The 19,393-nt window shown below is 33.1% G+C and overlaps 1 protein-coding gene across 1 annotated transcript in view; it reads right to left on the reverse strand.

Annotated features, from left to right (window-relative positions):
• The window catches only part of LOC126744752 (sortilin-related receptor-like), a 75,793-nt gene that overhangs the window by 39,554 nt on the left and 16,846 nt on the right, over positions 1-19,393 (reverse strand). The window contains exons 5-9 of the mRNA XM_050452305.1: positions 14,461-14,723; positions 10,318-11,318; positions 7,882-8,515; positions 4,218-4,480; positions 1,772-2,117 (exon numbers count right to left, since the gene is read on the reverse strand). Of these exons, the coding sequence (XP_050308262.1) occupies positions 1,772-2,117; positions 4,218-4,480; positions 7,882-8,515; positions 10,318-11,318; positions 14,461-14,723 (2,507 nt within the window). The remainder of the gene's footprint in view (positions 1-1,771; positions 2,118-4,217; positions 4,481-7,881; positions 8,516-10,317; positions 11,319-14,460; positions 14,724-19,393) is intronic.

Raw genomic sequence — 19,393 nt, forward strand, 5'->3', positions numbered from 1 at the left:
GACCCGCTCAAAAATGGAAGTGAAACGGAATTTAGAAAAGTTGTTAATAAGTGTAACTGGCCGATAATTATCGATAAGATTTTTTAAATTTTTTTTTATGAACAAGAATCATTTTAGATTTTTCCAGAGTAAAGGAAATTCTCCAAGCTTCTGAGGGCAAGATTAACCAACATTGTTGGCGGTTTACAAAAAGCATACGCACAATCTGACATATAGATTGGGGCTTAATTGATTTTAAATCTCTTAGTACTTCATTTTCTGTGAAAGTTGTAATGTTAATAGTATTAGAAAGTAAGTAGTTGATTTCAGTTATCTTTTGTTGGAGTGTGCTAGTGTATGAGTTATAAATAAGTTGATCAAAGTAGTCTGCTATTTTTTGGGGATCACACAGGAAAAAACCAGTTTGATCATCTGTTGATTGGCAGAGCGCTAATATTTTTTCCAGGCACTATTTTTTTGTTTAATTAGTCTTATTATTTGTGGAGTAAACCATGGCGGATATATGCATTTTTTTCTCGAAGTTTTAGGAACATATTTATCTAGATAAGAATAAATTCTCTGATAAAAAAGTTCGACAGCTGTATTGACATTCCCAACAGAGTAGAGCATATCTCAGTTTATTTCCAGGAAACTAGTGTATAAACTAGTATTCTAAGATCAGCTCTTTTAAAATTATAGAAGACATTTCTCTGTAAGTCTATCGCTAGCAAGATTCTTAACTATAGTAGCGCTAATGTAATCATCTGTCAAACGAATGCCTCCATCTGCAATATTCTAAACCTTGCTTAGTTGAATTCAATTGTGTGCTGGATTTATGTGAGTTAAGATATCTGTCTTCGCCTGAATGTTATCTTGATTAGTATTTTTTTGCCTAATAACAATTCTCGATTGCTTGTTTAGGATGTCAGCATAGCTTGGTTGAACAGAAGTTTGCTTTGATTGTGTTTCGACAAGAATTCTTTCAAGCTTGAATTCAATGGTCTGTCTTATAAAATCATTAAACGAAGATATATTTTCGTCGATGGTCTGCTTTAAAGAGTTCAAATTTTCCTCCAAGGAAAGGTTTATGGACTCTTTAATTGTATTTTTAATATTCATGTCAGGAATATTTCTGCATGTTGGGCAATACCAGTGTACCCCTGGGACCGTAGATAATAAATTTGCTGTTTCATTGGGTATATGCATACAATCAAGATGATATCGCTTGGAGCAACATATGGCTTATTTTGGGAGCTGGACGTTGATGCATTACAAAAACCTCATTGAGACATGATATTTTATTTCTGTCTTGCTCATATACACATGATAGAACCAGAACCATGCGGCATCTATAGAATTAGATTTTATTGACTTAGACCTTCATTGACTGGTAAGTTTTTTGGTAAATTTTCCTTTATTAGTGTTACGTCATTGTAATTATTGTAGGTTTGATGATGCGCTAATCGGGCGAAACATATAACCTTTCATTTTTTTATTAAATGTTTTACGTGAGGCTGTAGATTTTGCGTTATTGATTTTTATAAAATTTATTGACTTATGTAAGTATTAAAGTGTTGATAGACCACTCACCCATATTCTTTTCTACTTCAGCAAGGCCTCAGAGAATTTTCAAAATTTTTCTGCACTTATTTACTTCACAAAACGGACATTAGAAGTATTACAGATAAAAACATACGTCTTAACAGGACAATTGATGACAATAACTGATTAATGCAATACATTTGCTACGTTAAACGAATAAATTAAAACAACGAATACAGATAAAACTCACCTCCAATAGTCCGGTAAACAGCGTCCATCTCCGCAAACGTGGAACGAGGGCGGACAGGTCGTTACGCCGCACTTCATCTCGTCCGAATTGTCTCCGCAATCGTCTTCGCCGTCGCATCTCCATCCGTTAGGAATACAGAGGCCGTTGCCGCAAGCGAATTGAATGGTTCCGCAAGAATTACCGACCGGTGGACACGTGCCATTGGTATGAGGAACGATATTACCCGGACATAAGCACGATCCGTTACTTCCGGTTACCATACCGTCCGGACAGAGACACGTATGATTGTTTTTCGGCAGGCCCACGCAGATGTAGGGGCAGGTATTGTTCGAACAAGCGTTTTTGCCTGAAAGGACATGGCATGAGTGAGAAAAATTAAATTATCGATTTAACGGGATGTTTGACCGTCCGTTAGGGCCTTTAATCACTAATTCAAGAAAATATCTCACTGGAATTGCCTAAATAATAAATTAACTTCATATAGTATATACAGACTCCAGGGTGGATGTTCATGGATCTATAGAGGCTATACATATACAGGGTGAGTCATTAATATTGCACGAAAATTTAAGAGTGTAATCCTTGGGTCAAAATTATCAAAAAACTTCCTATAAATCCATGTCCGAAAATACTTCCCTGCGGAGATACAGGGCATTGAAATTTGAATTTTATTTTTAATTTTTAATAAATAGTTTGAAAGTAAACGAGAATAACCATATGAAATTAGGTATAAGGAGGTTGTCTAAGATGTGAAATTAAAATGTTTTTATTATTTTGATATTACTAATAGACGGCGCCACGTATTACATTTTGAGTTTTTAAATACAACAATGAAAACATCCATTTTATTTATTCAATTTAATTCTTATAAAAGCACAGGTTTTTACAAAAGAAAACAGTGATTAACGTGACGTAAAACACAAACTAGGAGTAGAGGTTATAAAAGTTGTGGAAAGTATTGCCTTCTAACTTGCAAAGCAAATGCAAGCACCTACCCTACGAACCATTCAATGCCGTACTCGTTCAAAAATGCCTGCTGTGTTTCGAAATGTTGCGCAACTTGCCACTATCCTATCTCTTAGCTCTTCAACATTTTCAATTGAAGTAGTATAAACTAATTATTGTTCTAGGTAAACCCAGAGGAAAAAGCCTAATGAGTTTAAATCGGAAGATCGCGGAGGCCTTCTCTAGCGATTGGGATATTCTCTATATAAATATTCTCGAGTAATAAAGCTAAAGTGCGCTGGAGCACCATCATGCATAAAATACATTTGATACATTCTTCTAATATTATAGGCAATTCCTCTTCAGAGAAAATGCCGATAAACATCTCTAGTTAATCGTTCTGGCAAAAAAAATTGACCAATCAAATTCTCAATCATCTCCAATAATTCCTCATAATAACTCCAACCCCACTCATACATTAACCGAAAATTATTGCTGGTGCTGACTTTCAATAATTCTATGCGGATTTTCGTATGCCCATATGCGATTATTGTAAAAATGCATAATTGCGCTCTTTGAGAAATTTGATTCATCTGTGAATAGTATTCTTACCACGAACTGAGGATTTTCTCGTATTTTTTGTTTTAATCATCGACAAAATGCGGGTCTTTGAGGAAAATCACTTGATAAAAATGCATAGCACACATTTCTCTTGCATTATAATTCATTTGAAATGAAAATTTGAAAAACTGTCAAGTATACAAGTCACTGGAAACTTTAATACAGGTATGGGTCATCTAGTAGCATTTAACAAACAAATATTTTATTTACTGGAAAGAATTACAAAAATGCAGCAATATCAATAACAAAAACTTAAGGATAGAGTGTATTTCAATTTTGACCAACAATCGACTTTTTTTCTTGCATTCTTTGTGACATACGAGCGATACATAGATATGTTTTTCTTTGACAACAAAAATTAAACAACATAAATTAAAGTATACTCATATTTTTTTCAAGTTTACTTTTTATTTTTGTTTATTATTTTCGTCATTTTATAAGCATTTTCGGATATCGGTTTATAGGAAGTTTTTTCAATATTTTGATCCAAGGAATACACCGTTAAATTTTCGTGCAATATTAATGACTCACCATGTAGATTGCTGACCGATACTTTATTACTGAGTAAGCTGGAAATATTGTATTGAAGAGGTTAGCTTGCTTAAAAGTAGCTCAGATCACTCATAAAACGTGGTGTGCCCATTTTGGGTCTAGTATGTCAAAGATTTAGCCACTTTTGCCGTCCAACCGTTAACTTTCATCTATCTGGCTTTATGGACATAATTTTGTTTTACATGCTTAAAAATTATGTTTTCGGGGCAGTCTTACAATATAAGAGTGAAAATTGAACTTTCTCACAATTCGCCTGTATCCACTTATAATATGAAAATTGAGTAAAAAAAATATACTACATAAAATGCTAATTATACAAAACTCATACCTATTTGAATCCCGTGGGCGTACACCTTCAAATCCATAAGGCCGCCCAAATCTTTGACCACCACATTGATACCTTTGTAAACGTCCTTGTCGCTGCTGTAAATCGCGTTCTTCTTCCAGTCGTCCCAGTACATGTTGCTTTTGAATACCGCGACCGCGAAAGGATGCGAAACCACGTCGGTACCATAAACTATTATCATGAAACCGTCTCCGTGCAAATCGGAGCTGCCTATGTAGTCTTTACGGGCGTCTACCCAGTAGATTCTAAAAAAAGAAAAACAGATTTTCATTAAGAAGATTCTCGGTATTTCGGAGAATTTGTTTTTATGAAATTATATCCGTTGAAACCAAGAGAAAGTCGAGTTTCTTATAAATGCCCCAAGTTATTTGTGCGATTTTCTAAAAAAATGTGGAAGGAAAAGTGACAAAACATTCCTGTCAGGAAAAAATCAAGCCAAATCAGGAAACTTTCTTAAGTTGACGGATTAAGTATAAATAAACAAATAGCTATTTATTTCCAACAGTCAGCCACTTACAGAATCAATAGAGAGACTGCAAGAAAAATTTAATAAAAATAAAAAGAAGAGCGAGCAAAATATTAGTGCACCTACCAACAGAAAATAATAAATCCATACATTGTCATAACAGTTTCCGTCTAATAGACTGTAAAGAATCTGCAAATATGTCGATGTTATTACCAAAGTGGTTAAACATTTTGCATAAGTAATGTAAAAGAGATTATAATGTTAAGCATCTAGTGTGAATCATATTGAATCTATTTAAAAGAAGAGCCTAAGAAGTTCTAATTAATGGATATAGTCCATCTTGTTTAAATGCCAAATACTCAACAAACTTCCTTTGTATATGGATTCCAGAGAACTTATATAGGTTTAAAAAATTGGGTGCCAAAGAAATATACAGTATTACGACTTTGATCTTACAAAAGAATTAAATAAATTCAAATTCATGAAATGTTCATTAAAACTAGAGGATATCTTTAATAGTACTGCATCTTATTAGTCCTTGATAATAAATTTGGTATGAATGATTCATTATATTCTGTTTCCTAGAGTACGAAACTATAAAAAAATTAGAAATATTTAAATTTAGTTTACTTGTTTGACACCACTCATTCGGTAACTGACCCTGTAATTGTTGACAGAAACAATATAAACTCGACAGTAGAGTTTTAGGTCATCAGCAAACAGTAACTTCTGGCACTCAAGGTATTCTGCTAAATTATTTATAAATAGCAAAAATAATAAAAGATCCTCATTTGAGCGCTAAGGAACCCCATATTTAACAACATAGTGTGTAGATTTAAATCACTCTCCTTCAACTTGTAGATGTCTTTTCACTAGGTAAGGTCCAAGAAGTTCTAATGATTTTTCTAAAAATCCTAATTTCTCCAACTTTGTAAGAAAAGATATAAGTCGATCTGATCAGATGCCTTTTGAAAATCGGTATAAATTACATTAATTTGTCCCTGATTATCAAGAGTGGAGCATATAAGCTGAGAAAGACATTTTAAGACAAAGCAAGACCCAAATTAGTAACGTAGGACCTATTATCCATGAGCCCCTGTTGGTCAGAGGATATAAGTAGTTTTAGTACTTAATAAATTTAATTCTAAATGTATATTTCGAATAATTTAGAGAAATAACACAAAATAAATATAGCTCTGTAACTAAGTAAATCACGTTTACACCTCTTTAAAAATTGGTGTGACGCGTGTGATTTTATGAATATAAATGGTTGATTTGACTCGATTTTTAAGGTCTGGCGTATGTGCAAGGTTTGATTATATATAAATTTTAGAAAAGTGGAAAATGCATTGATAATCTCTTGAGATATTGAGTACTCTGTTCGGCAATTTTTTAAAACACCTGGAATAATTTATTTAAATAATATAATAAATAAAGAAAATCCTTTTTTGCTCATACAAAAAACCCAAACTTGGTCCTGTCTCTACATATGTTAAATTCTGTTCTGACCTATTGACTAAATTCTGTAATGTTATTAAAAATTTATAAAAAAAGATCTATTTTACGTTTACGGTAATTTTTGTGTGCGAGGCAGAGTACCTTCTTCTGCTCATCTTGTATGGAACAGTTTGTTGAAAAATGTAAGTTTTCAAGAAACATTTTCTGATTTTTTTAAGTTTTGCTGAATGATTTAAAAATCTTAAAAATTACATCAAATCAATTGTAAATAAAAATGGTGAAAAAATTTATGATTCTCTTATTATAGCAGATGACTCTTAATTTAGTTAAGATTTTATAACAGAAAGTTTTAACGAAGGGTCCAAGCCATTCGCAGTATTCCTGGATCTGTCAAAGGCAATCGACACTGTGGAATATCGCACTCTTCTTAAAAAACTTAAGAATTTGGGTATTACAGGTACTTTATTAAAACCTTTTGAGACATATCTTACGAATCGTATGCAAATAGTAAAAATTAATAAATAATAAATTAACAATACATTTAGCAAACCACAGTAAGTGGTTGGTAAGTAATTATTTTTTTATTTTTTTTAATTAGTATTCACAAGTAAGGCTAATTTTCTTACTTTTGGAATGTCTTCTAGAGGCCTGCCATATCAGGAATGGCTTATTCTTCATATATATTATGATTGTAAATGAGTAAACTTATGTAAGTGGACTCAATTAATTGAAAGAAAAGATGATACCGAGTATTTAGGCATATTTTTCGATCAATGCATAATATGGCAACAGCAAATTTTATCAATAAGAAAATTAGAGGATCATTGTTCAAGTTTTATGATTTGAGAAATGTGGTGAATCAGTGCTAATATATGGTATTACACTATGGGAAGCTGCATGCAAAAGCGTGTTAGCACCCTTATTTGTAACTCAAAAATATGTAGTAAAAACCATAATGTTGAAAAACAAAATGTCCCCAACATTAAACTTATTTAAGCCAAATTACCTAACGTAAGGCAATTTTATATAAAAAACGTTATTAGGATTAGCTTTAGAAATAATAAATTCCACAGCACGATCAACCATTACTTAATTGAAACAAGGACCAAAAAATTGAAAGACATTTCGTTTTTCCTGCCTAAAGTATTACCAATATGTACTTTTCTACCAAAGAAAATAAGATTTGCTAGCAATTACATGAAAGTAAAAAATAAGATAATTTCGAAAGCATCTATCACGGTATATTCTGTTTCAATAGTATCATATTTTAATTTTCTATCTTTCCCTAGTTTGTTATTATTGTACATACATGTTTGTTTGTTTATTAATTAATTATTGAATCATCTTTACTTCTCCATAGTGCTTATTTTAATAAGGTGCCCATTGTCCTCCAAAACTATGCATACTAGTAATTATCTATATTGTTATTTTTTTAGGAAATACATTTCTTTTTATTTAGAATATTATAAAATAAATCGCAAGCTTTGACTATTTCTGAACAACTATAGACGCTAGACCAGTCGGTGTGGACAAGAAAATACGAAAATATGAATATAGAAATATGCTGAGTGTAACTCTACTGCAACGAATGTAAAATCTAGTTTGCTAGTATTCGCAGCAGGATAAACACAACCAAAATTCAAATTTCCACAGCCTAGAGCCTAATTCCTTATTCAAAATTTTTTTTCGTTAAATTGTAATGTTTCCACTAATTTCCCTTACCTATTAGCAATGTAGTCCACGGTTATTCCATTAGGCCATTCCACTTTATCCTTACCAAACAAAGCTTTGACATTCGAACCATCTAAATTCGCTCTATTTACAGAAGGATTCTCAGCTGACCAGTCTGTCCAAAACATATATCCAGCCGAAGGATGTACGGCAATACCTCTGGGTTTCTTCAAAATTCTATTATCCAAAATGGTCCTTCTCATCCTCCCGTTACGTTTTACGTTCGTCCTTATCAGTTCGATCTTGGAACGGATTCCGTCGACAAAATAGAGAGTTTTCGAGATCCAATCGTAAGCCATTCCCTCGATAGATGCCAAATCGTTAGAAACGAGCGTTTCCAATTTGCTGCCGTTGGTGAAGCACTGCCTGTTTATCGTGTCCAAGTTAATATCCGCCCAGTAAACGCAATTATTTTCCATGTCGAAGTCGATTGCGATAACGTTTTTCAGGTTTTTGATGGGTAAAGTTTCCAGGACTCCGGTGATTAGATTGTACCTGGAAATGTTCTCTCTTTGGGCGAACAGGAGGAAATCGTCCACTTCTTTAAAAGGACAAGGCACAATGTCGGGGAGGTAGTGCTGCTCAAAACCGCCGACGCATTGATCTTCTGCTATTTTACGGTAACCTAAAATCAAAATATTTTGGTGAAATTATCAAGCATTTTAAAGCAACTTCCAAAAAAAAGATTCATTAAGAATGGGCAATCTCTGAACTGGAGATACTACACACCAAAATATGACGATTGAGCTTAACATGTCTTATACAAATGTTGCAGGTTTACGAGATGCAGGGTATTTAAAGCTGGAATTTTAATTTTAAATTTCTTAATAATTTTGTGATTTTAAACAGTATCGTCTTGAAAATTGGCGACTTTATGTGTTTTGACATGAAAATTACGAATTTTGTGGTGAATTTAGCATTATTTGTACAGGACGTTAATTACACCCTGTTACTTAGGTAAATTACAACATATCTTTTTTGCCTCATCAGTTATGGCTAAGACGACTAGAAAATCTAAAAGGCAACAGATAACAATCAGTAACAATATTAAAAGAAAACTTCAAAGTAAATGCTCAAAATGGCCGCCTTCCACTTCGATACACTTTATAAAGCGTCTCCTTAAAGATCTTTGAATATTAAATAACATTTGTCGATTATTTTTGATATTAGTACAGCTTCTTGAATTTTCTGTTGTAATTCTTCGATGGAATTAGTTGTATCTTTGTAAACCATGCCCTTCATGTGTGACCATATTGAGAAGTCTAGAGGGTTTAAGTCTGGACTTCTAGGTGGCCAAACAAATTTACTGCCACGCCCAATACACCGGTGAGGAAAATGTTCATTCAGGTATAGCCGTACTGGCAGAGAAAAACTTATGGCTAGTGGTACATCTTCTAGTAGTGGGTTTAACTGTTGTTCAAGGAAGTTTAAATAGAGGGACCCGTTCACATTAGGAGCAAATTTTGGACATGATTGATACGGACGGAGATTCTCTTTCTTTAAAATTCTCCAAATAGACTATTGGCTTATTCTTGTTACCATACTTAACCGACGAGTACTGAGATCTGGATTTTCCAAAATACGAGCTAAAACCTCTTCTTCATCATCGACGTTGATATATTTTAGAGCACCATTTAAGGTTTTAGGACGGAAAAAGGCGGGTATAAATACGTCTGCACAGTTTGTGAATGGGTTGTCTTCGATTTGGGTTAGAAAAAGATCTAAATACCTTCTGGCTGCACCAAGTCCACTATAATTTGACTGAGCAAAAACGCAAATCATATCACGCATTTCACTGTTGGAATATTCATTATGACGTGGCATTTTCTTATTTTAGAATTTTTACTACAAATAATACACTCTTACTTAATGACAGTAAAATTGTAATATAATTTCTTTACACGAAAAAGAGCTGACACAAGCCTAGTTGAAAAAAAGTCAATGTAATAACGGTGGCTTAGGATTCTTTACGCTAAATGTTTAAAAAGCAAATAATTTAAAAACTGTTAGTTACATGAAATAAACAAGAGTACCTTTTTTATTCAAAATTGAACTGCCTTTTAGATTTTCTAGTCATTTTAGCGATAACTGATTAGGCAAAAAAGATATGTTGTAATTTACCTAAGTAACAGGGTGTAACTAACGCCCTGTATAAATAATGCTAAATTCACCACAAAACACATAAAGTCGCCAATTTTCAAGACGATACTGCTTAAAATCACAAAATTATTAAGAAATTTCTAATTAAAATTCCAACTTTAAATACCCTGTATCTGGTGCCCATTCTTAATGAATCACCCTGCATAAAAGTTTCGAGATTTTGTTTAATTATTTTCCTAAAAACTATGCCTTTGGTCATAATAATTTTGCAAATAATGCCTTTAAAATGGTAAAAATTTGTTTTGAAAAAAAAAGCTTTTGGCTTACCCTTTGTTCTCAAGTAGAAATTATGTGGTGAACAAGTTCCAGGTACTTTATAAGGGTCGTATTCCTTCATATCCTCGTCCCGGATGCACCTAGGAATCCTATCGCCGGCGTTTTTAAATCCAAAGTCACATTCGAAATCCATGGCGTCACAGTCGCACGGCTTCTTGGAAACTAGTCGGACATAATCTAAACCGTTCAAACATTTGGCTTTTGGCATTCGTCTTTGGTAAACCGTCTGTTCCCCTAAGATACAGGGGATGTAACTGCGATTCTCTTCGGTCTGACTCGGAGACCACATCTTGTAGTCTTCCTCTTTGCACTGCTTGGGGAACACTTTGGCTAAATCCACTTTGACGATGATCCATCGATGTTCCTTCGGCAGCGACCCGAACATAGTAAACACAGTGGTATTTTCTCCAGGTTCGGTCATCAGTCCATAAAGTCTAATTTCCTCGTTATGAAATTGGGTCTGGTTCCAAGTCAAACCTTCATCGATCGAATACAGAATATGTCTAGTTTCACCTTTGGTCTTATAGTACTTCACAGCCGAAAGAATCCCTCCGTGATCCCCCATATTGAAAAAGTATAGCTCCCTCAAAGTTTGCCTCCAAGTCAACCCAGCATCCACACTTATATAAACCCCATAATGGCCTTTAAGGTTACTCCCTAGCACACCAGTAGCAACAATAATTCCCGGAGCGGATTTACTGGATAAAATAGGCACCGATCTGCTTTCAGGGTACAACTGACTGAACTTTTGACTCAAGTGCAACGAACATCCTTTGGAGACTAAACAGCCGGTATCCTGACCCTCAACGTCAGTCTCTGGAGGCTGAATGGGGCGCCAAGAAGCCCCGTGATCGAACGTAATCACCGAACTGAGATGCTGAGGACCTTGCTGCAGAACTTTACTGCTAGGGGACACCACTTTCGATGCTATATAAATACCTGAGAGGCCTTCTACTTTATAGACGTCCGCGAATGCCTCTTCTGAAATGTGGCTAAAATAACAATTATTAATATGTATAGATTAAAGTCATTTTCGGTTGCTGTCAACAATAATCTATTTTCTGTGATCTAAAACTTTAATAATTCGGACGCATTTAATGTTATATCCATTATATCTGTATATATCCATCACCATTTTGATTTATTTAGCAAGGTATACAAATGCACAAGTCAATTAAATCAAAACCGTTTGAGTATTTGTGGACAAAGCTTCCTACTAGATAAGACATTCAGCCCTTAAAGAGTAACTAGTGATTAATAATAAGAGGCAAATAGAAATAAAATTAAAAAAAGGAGATATTTAAGCTAGCAATATTTTTAATAAAAAAGGCAAACATCATAAATATATGAGAAAATTATGACAGTAATTAAAGTTATCACCAGAAAGATTAAAAAGAAAAAACAAACTAAAATGAAAAGCTTGCACACATGGTTTATTCCCAGTCATGATCAAAATATACAGTGAGACCATAAAGTGATTCACGTGAAGGAGTGACTATTTCCATTAATGACTCATGATCTTCATGGGTCTTCATGATCATCAGCTGTAAATATTGTGAAACGACCTCTCATATGAAGAGATGCAAGGTGATTAATATATAGAAGAAATAAAATAGAGCCAAGCACGGAATCGTCGGGAACTACTTGAACTATTGGACTTACAACAGATATCCATTGACTTGACAATTTGCCTTCTCCTGAAAGACAAAGACCTCTATACTGACATTTGCTTAATATGCTGTGCTTATTAGAGTGATAAAGCTCATCATTCTTTGCTTAACCAACATTTCTATGATCTTAGATAGGCATGGTAAAAGTGAGATGGATCTATAACCAGCAGAGTAATTTAGTTCGTCACTTCAATAGATACCTGGAGGTCGTTCGAAAATGTAGCCGTTTCATAAGAAACATTAATTGCAAATGCAATAGAAGAGAGAGCTTCATCTGGCGGAATTTAACGAATCTTAGCAGACAATCCATCAATCCCATAAATTTGTTTATTCTTAACAGTATGAAGAACACTTTTAACTTAATCTACATCTGTCTGAGTGAAGTAAAAGGAGTCCTTGACACAAATGCATTGAATAACAGCTAGTTGGCTGTTGGATTATCTGCAACAGTAAAACTGACTAACCACATTTGCGTTAATTGGACATTGTTTAGTTTCCATTGAGTTACCTCCGAGTTCATTCCAATTTTCCGTGGGTTTATTGTGTGCCATCTCCAATCAAAGCCCATAGTATTTACACATTATGGTAATGCTAGAATTATGGATTAGTTGTAAATTTTCTTAAGGTATGTAGATATCTTAGAATTATTGACGACGTTTTTAGGCCAAGTACTCCATCGTTTTTTTTTTTTATTTCATCTTTAATTTTCTAAAGTGGGACACTTATTAATTATATATAAAATACAATCAATGACAAGATGGGGTGGAGCAAGAGAACTTTATATGATTGTCCAGTCTGTATTATTGTCCAAATTACGAAAACAAAATTAAAATTCGACTTAGTATAAAATTTGACAACTTTGGGTTTTATATTGCAAATTTTTAGTTTGCAGGCCTTTTTGTTATATTAATAGTCACTTGCCAATATATTTAAGGAATACTTATGTAAGGGAGCCTTAACCTGCATGTCTTCGTTATGAACAAGGTCAAAGACATATCTTTTTTCCCAAGTCAATAGCGTAGTATTTTTTTTTAATTGTATTGATAACTAATCATAGCTACTAGTTATTGAAAAAAAGTAAATAAATATCGAAAAAGTGTGTATCTATACCATAATATCATATGGCAAAAGTCAGTTGAATATCTCAAACCGTCTTTAGAAAATGTATTAATAACTGAAAATAAAATAAATCTTCAACACCCTGTATCTTAAAAACTAGGCATTTTAAGACCCAAGTTTATGTGATCTTTTCGACTTAAAACTTATCCAGGAACTCCCCCTTAAAATTACGACATACCATTAGGTGATACCCTGTATATGGGATTTCCTATGGTCAGTTCAGCGATGCACCGGTATAACAGGCCAAAACTTTATCCTACAGAACATCTATTTCCTGAACAGACCACCAACATAAGAACTTTATATATCACATCAATTTGTTCACACATGCACAGCCATGATATTATTAAAAACCAAATAAATCACAATCATAAAACAAGGGCAAAAGATAGAGGTAACTAAACTTAAGCATACCAAATAATTTCAAAAGTATTAACCTAAAATTTTTTATTTATCTTGCGTCAAAAATGTATAATATTCTACCACCTGAGTTAAAGGGAATAAAAAACCAAAACAAAATTTTTATCAAAGAATGTGCACAACAAATATAATATTTCTAGGAATTAATTCACAAATACTTAAGAAAAATTTAAGTTGTTTTAAATTTAAGTCGGTAATATAGTACTTTTTTCACAGATTATTAAGTCTTAATAGTTTAGGTATTTTAGTATTTGAGATCTTAAAATAACAATTATAAGTGCTAACTAATGACCGCACAGGGGCATATTTTACAGCTAGGAGTTACAACTTAAATTTGCAATAGTAATTAGGCAAAATTTTCGCATAGTTACTAGTAAGTTGTAAATTAGTTATAAAATTATTTAATGTGGTAGGGTGTCAGGCTATACTAATCCCTCCAAAAATTTAAATTAAAAAAAAAAAGCGATGTGGCTTAAAATTAATAAATTGGCCATAGTTGATCCAAAAACTTCTGAAATTGACCGACCGGTGTTGCCATTAAAGAAGTGCCAAACTCGTTAAAGAATCTCCAAAATTTAGTTAAAAATACATCAGTTCATCGGGGTTTAATAGAGAAAGTTCCAAAAAATATATAATTTACAATGGTCCCTCCTTCCTTTTCACGACTTTTGACAAGGGGCTCTTACTCACAAGCAAAGAATTGGGCGTGGTTTTCCAACGTTAAAATGACAGTTGATTAACCTCACTAGTAGGCTTAATTAAATCAAAAAGGGCAAACGTGCAGGCATTTCGTTTTCGCAACCGAGTACCGAGACTATATTTATGCAATACTTAGCGAAGTAAGTATACAGGTACATTGAAATAAAATAGATTATCGTTAACGGTAACTACTGTAGTGTTATTAATAATATTATTGTGCACTTACTATAATAATGTGCTCTGCCAAGCGGGATTCGGAAAGAAAGCGAATACGTTTTTGATAGAAAGCACGAAATAAACATGCCCATCCTTCCCTCCTAGGTTGTCAGATACGTACAGGTTAGAGCCGGTTTGCGTGTGACTCGCTACTATTAAAGCCCTATTATTTGTTACGTCCGCGATGTAGAAGTTTAAGATATCGCGTGGTGAGTCAAAATAGCAAAGTAGCTGCTTGCCGAGCTTGTAAGAGACATACAACTCTAGTTGGCCCTAAAAGCAATTATAATCGTTAGTCAAGTGGAGGTATTAAATAGGTTAAACAAGTTAATAGGGTGTCTCAGCAACCATGCCTCTAAACTATCGTTAATTTAGATTCTCGTTTGTCGAAGTCACAAAGTTGCTGCGACACTTGGCATATGGTTAAACAGCATTTTTAGCATGAATATCGAAAATTTCAAATATTAATAGTACGAAATAATCAAACCACATATACGCAGAGCAAAATGTTTATTATTATCTTAGAGCGCTTTCGGCGTATGGGCCATTATCTGAAACTGAAAGTTAGCACTGATAGGGAAAAGGAAGATAAAGAAAAATTAAAGATAAAGAAATAAAATGTACTCACTTATCAGTTATGCACAGGAGTTCCACATAGTGGCAAAAACATTTTCACATATTAAAACAACATTTAAGGATATTCAAGACTACAAATAACACACCGATAAAAAGACGTCCAATATTTGAAAAAGGATGAGTTAGTCGCCTTCCAAGTTTATGTTTAAACTGTGTTAAAAGGCGGGAAACAACATTAAAATAAGTTAGAGTCATCCTATTGTCAACTTCACTTCAGAATCAACGTCAAACCTGTCAAAGGGATAGTGGCGACAGATCGGTCTATAAAGATTGACCACAAAATTGTCACAAAAGTTGGATGTTAAAACAAAATCGCGAAACAAACTAGACTACAACAGTAAATTTGCGTTTGTGTAAAGAGCCTAAAAAATAGGTTGTAATTTATTTAACGGTGTAAAGAAAAAATTTACAATAGAATCAATCAGGAAAGATGTTAATTGTGCAGTCTCCTATTTAACGAAACGTAAGGTCTATTGAGGTTTACTTGTATATTTAAACAAGAGAGATTATTGTTGAGCTCATTGGTGATCTTCAAGAAAATCCAATCGGTTGTAATTTTTAGAACTAACTTGATGAAGGATTTTAAAATTAGACTTTTGACTAAAATTATGGTTACTTTTTAAGTACAAGTACGTCCCACATATGAACAGTCACAAGAATCACACTGTAGCCTGTAAATGCCACTCTTTGATACATTATCATTATAATATTAATAGGGTTGCAGTATATAAGAGTGGCACTTATTTGGATGAATTTTCGCAATAGTGATTAACAAAAAACGAACGTAAAAAATAAGATGAAAACCTGGAATCGAATGGCTTAAAATATAATTTTTTTTAGATGTGGGAACAAATTGAAATCATTAAATTAAACACTAAAGAAAATCCGAAAGAATGAAACTCATTTAAATGAAAAAGACTTTGTTAGAGAAATAATAGTGAATTTTGACAAGGAAAATGAAAATCCCAGATGCCTACTATTTTCTCTATAATTGTGGCGAAATTTTTTCCGTTACTGTTCTCGGAAATAAAGAAAACATGTTGGAAGAATACTAAACAGTTTTTCGCATTCATATTCCAATTAAACTACAAGACTGATATAAGATATCAATGCGATCCCCACGGTTTCCACATTAACATATTTTTACTAAGACCAGTAAATAGTATTGGAAATTCCAGATGTCTATCGTATTCCATGCAGTTGTGCCAAGAAGCAGAGAGAAGAGACTAGTAGAAGAGTATTTAGAGGAGAAAAATCAGCAGTTATTTAGACTCAAGAATGTAACCCAACACCAGTTAATAATCATTATATCTTTGGATAAGTTCTTCGAACAAAAGTTAATTTACCAGAGTCCTTTGAAATAAACCCGATAAACTAATGAGAATACTGGAATTATTTACTAATACTGCGTTTTTTGACTATTTATCTTCGATATGGGTCTAGATAGAACCAAGGAGACATGTGAGAGATCAAGCAAGTTTATTTCTAAAACTTTCTGCTGATCCAGTTTAATGCATGCAATTAGTAGAGGGTCAAAGGATCAGAACAGAAATGATTTTTACATGTACATCAAAAAAGTGGATTTTATACCACCAAAACAAAAAACAGAGAGAAAAAATCCATACTAGATTATTCTGAAAACAATTGCGCTAAAAATGGAACTAATACATATGTCAGAAGAAGTTATGAAAGCTAGTGATAATGAAACTTTGATGAGTGAGGGAAAGAACAATTTTCCTACAGATGATTTCTATATAGGGATTCTCAGTTCTTCACCTAGATCGTGCGAACGTGAATGGATTAGATTATGAACATATGGAAAACATGAAAGAGAATGATGAAAAAACCTTGATAGAGAAATAGCAATTAATGCTGGCAAGGAAACTGAGAATATTTCCATTGATGATTTAATAAAGGATAAAAAGAAACAAAAATCTTGTTGTCAAACCTGCTTTTCTCCTAAAACCTGAAGAGACTTGATAAGATAACTGAGATACTCGACATTTGTTATATTAGTCCAGCTAGTACGTGAAACAAAAATAAGGAAAATATTCATAAAGAAAAAAATTCAAACTAAGCGCCTTGAAAACAGGTCATCAAGCAATCGCTATTTATTCCAACTTCACTAAGGCGTTTGATAAGGCTGACTATAAACCATTAATGAAGTTTAACGTCTTTAGTGTGAAATGGAGAGAAAATGTCGCAGGTATAGTACTTCAAATATAACTGATCATATTTCAGAATCAATGCCGACGTTTCGGCCTTTATTTAGACCAGCTTCAGGGCTATTTCGGTTTAAAAATCAGCCTATTGTTAGCAAGAAGAACGCAAAGACAGCCACTCAACATTTCTTCGATACCGCGCCAGAAAGTATAAACAAGAAGGAAGGTTGTTTTTAAAAAGATGTAATGGGATTTAGTTTAGGCTATCACGTTAAGCGGGCTCGTTGTATTATTCAGTTTAATAAATCGGTTTTATTTTAAATATCGTGGTTTTACTATTTTCCCCTAAAATAGTATTCTAACACTATGAACACTGATTAGATCTAAAAACTGTTGAGTTATTTTGTCCTTTGAATTGTACTGTTTTTTTTTTTAATTTGTTAACGTAGATGTAAAGGGATACAGTTCATAATGTTTTCATATCTCATCACTGGACATAGGCTGATTTTTAAATACAAATAGGACTAAAGATGGACTAAATAAAGGTCGAAACGTTGGCGTTTCTTCCGAAATAAAATCAGTTTTTATTTGAGTCCTAAACCTGCGACACTTTCTCTCCAGTTGACTATAAATATTGCGATCTGTCGGTTTGTTGTTTTTGAAAAACAGTCCAAACCTTGACGAATGAGATACGCGATAATTTACTCGAAAAACGTGATTTCCATATAAATTCAAATCCAGGACAGTGTGTACCAACAAACATCTGATAAAAAACCATAATTTAAAACGTCATTTTTCCAACAGACAATATCCTTAAAGCCGATTAATATATTTATTAATTCGTTATATTTGCTTTGCAAGTGCAACGATCGTCGTCAACAATAGAACGACGATAACAAGACAACGCGGAGAACGTTTATCTAAAATTAGGTACAAAAACACCACGAAATGCTCGTCACTAATAAATTGTTATTATCATTTTTTGGTCGGAAAATATCTTAATTTTGCGCTTAAAGGCCAAATTATCCAATTTGTCGGGTAAATAACTAACGCGGTGATAAAAGCTGTGTCAATAAGGAAAATTGTTGTTAAATTCAATTTGTTAGTTTGGTAATCTGAAAAGCGGTTGAAACTAGCTGAAGTGTTAGTCATGGAGTTTAGAGTCAGTGGAGATGTCAAAATATACAGTTTAAAGCAAGATTATTTCAATAAAATTTCACTTAAAAAATCTTGGACATTTTAGATATTAATTTTATTTTTAAATGAAAAATTTCTAATAAGCCTGGGCAATTTTAAGAATAGTTACAAGAAAATTACATTCTAGAAAACAAGGAAATTAAACAGTGTATCAATTGATGTTATTAATCAATATCAGAGTGGAAATGATGCTCAACCTTGTTGCTCAAAATATTTTTTATTCCTCATTATTAGGCGTTACGTTAATTTTATTTAATATCCAAGTTGTCCAGGTTGTTTATTGTAGTATGATTTTTCCATTCATTTTATCGTGTCGTTAGCATGTATAACGCTATATTTAGTAAAGCAATTGTATTCTTTGTTACTTAGTCCCATTAGAACCAGTTTCTGTACAAGTACATAAATAGAATTGAATATAATGAATTCGGGACTATAAAAAAAGTGTCCGCCAAAGAAGGTTTTTCTCTATTAGTGCTAAGCACAATTACAGTTTACAAAAATTTGCATTTAAGACTGTCTGAATTCTTGTCATAGAATCAATCAATTTTTGAAAAGTACTCTGACTTACTACTGGTATTAAACAGCCTTTTTATAGGCAGGTTAAAGCACCCCAAAGATGTTCAATGGGTTTTAAGCTTTTCTAATGTTCTTCGATAGAAATGGTTTTTTAAATTTCTTCCTCAGACTCAGTATCTCTAGAATTTATGAAAGAACTTAGAAATAAAAAAACAGAAATGTCTTTAGTCTTTTATGGATAACTTTTATAAGCATTTTTTCTGCATACCAGGCATCTCGTCGCATTTTCATTTTATTTCAGGCCCGTTGAAATAATAAGTTATTTGCTTCACAGGAATTTCAGATCATATTTAATTTACTTCCAGGCATTTTGGCGTCATTTTTCATATTTTTGTTCAATAATTTGAAGCGTTTTCCACGTTTAAAAAAATT

Source organism: Anthonomus grandis, chromosome 14 (assembly GCF_022605725.1).
Source record: "Anthonomus grandis grandis chromosome 14, icAntGran1.3, whole genome shotgun sequence".
Taxonomy (NCBI): Eukaryota; Metazoa; Arthropoda; class Insecta; order Coleoptera; family Curculionidae; genus Anthonomus; species Anthonomus grandis.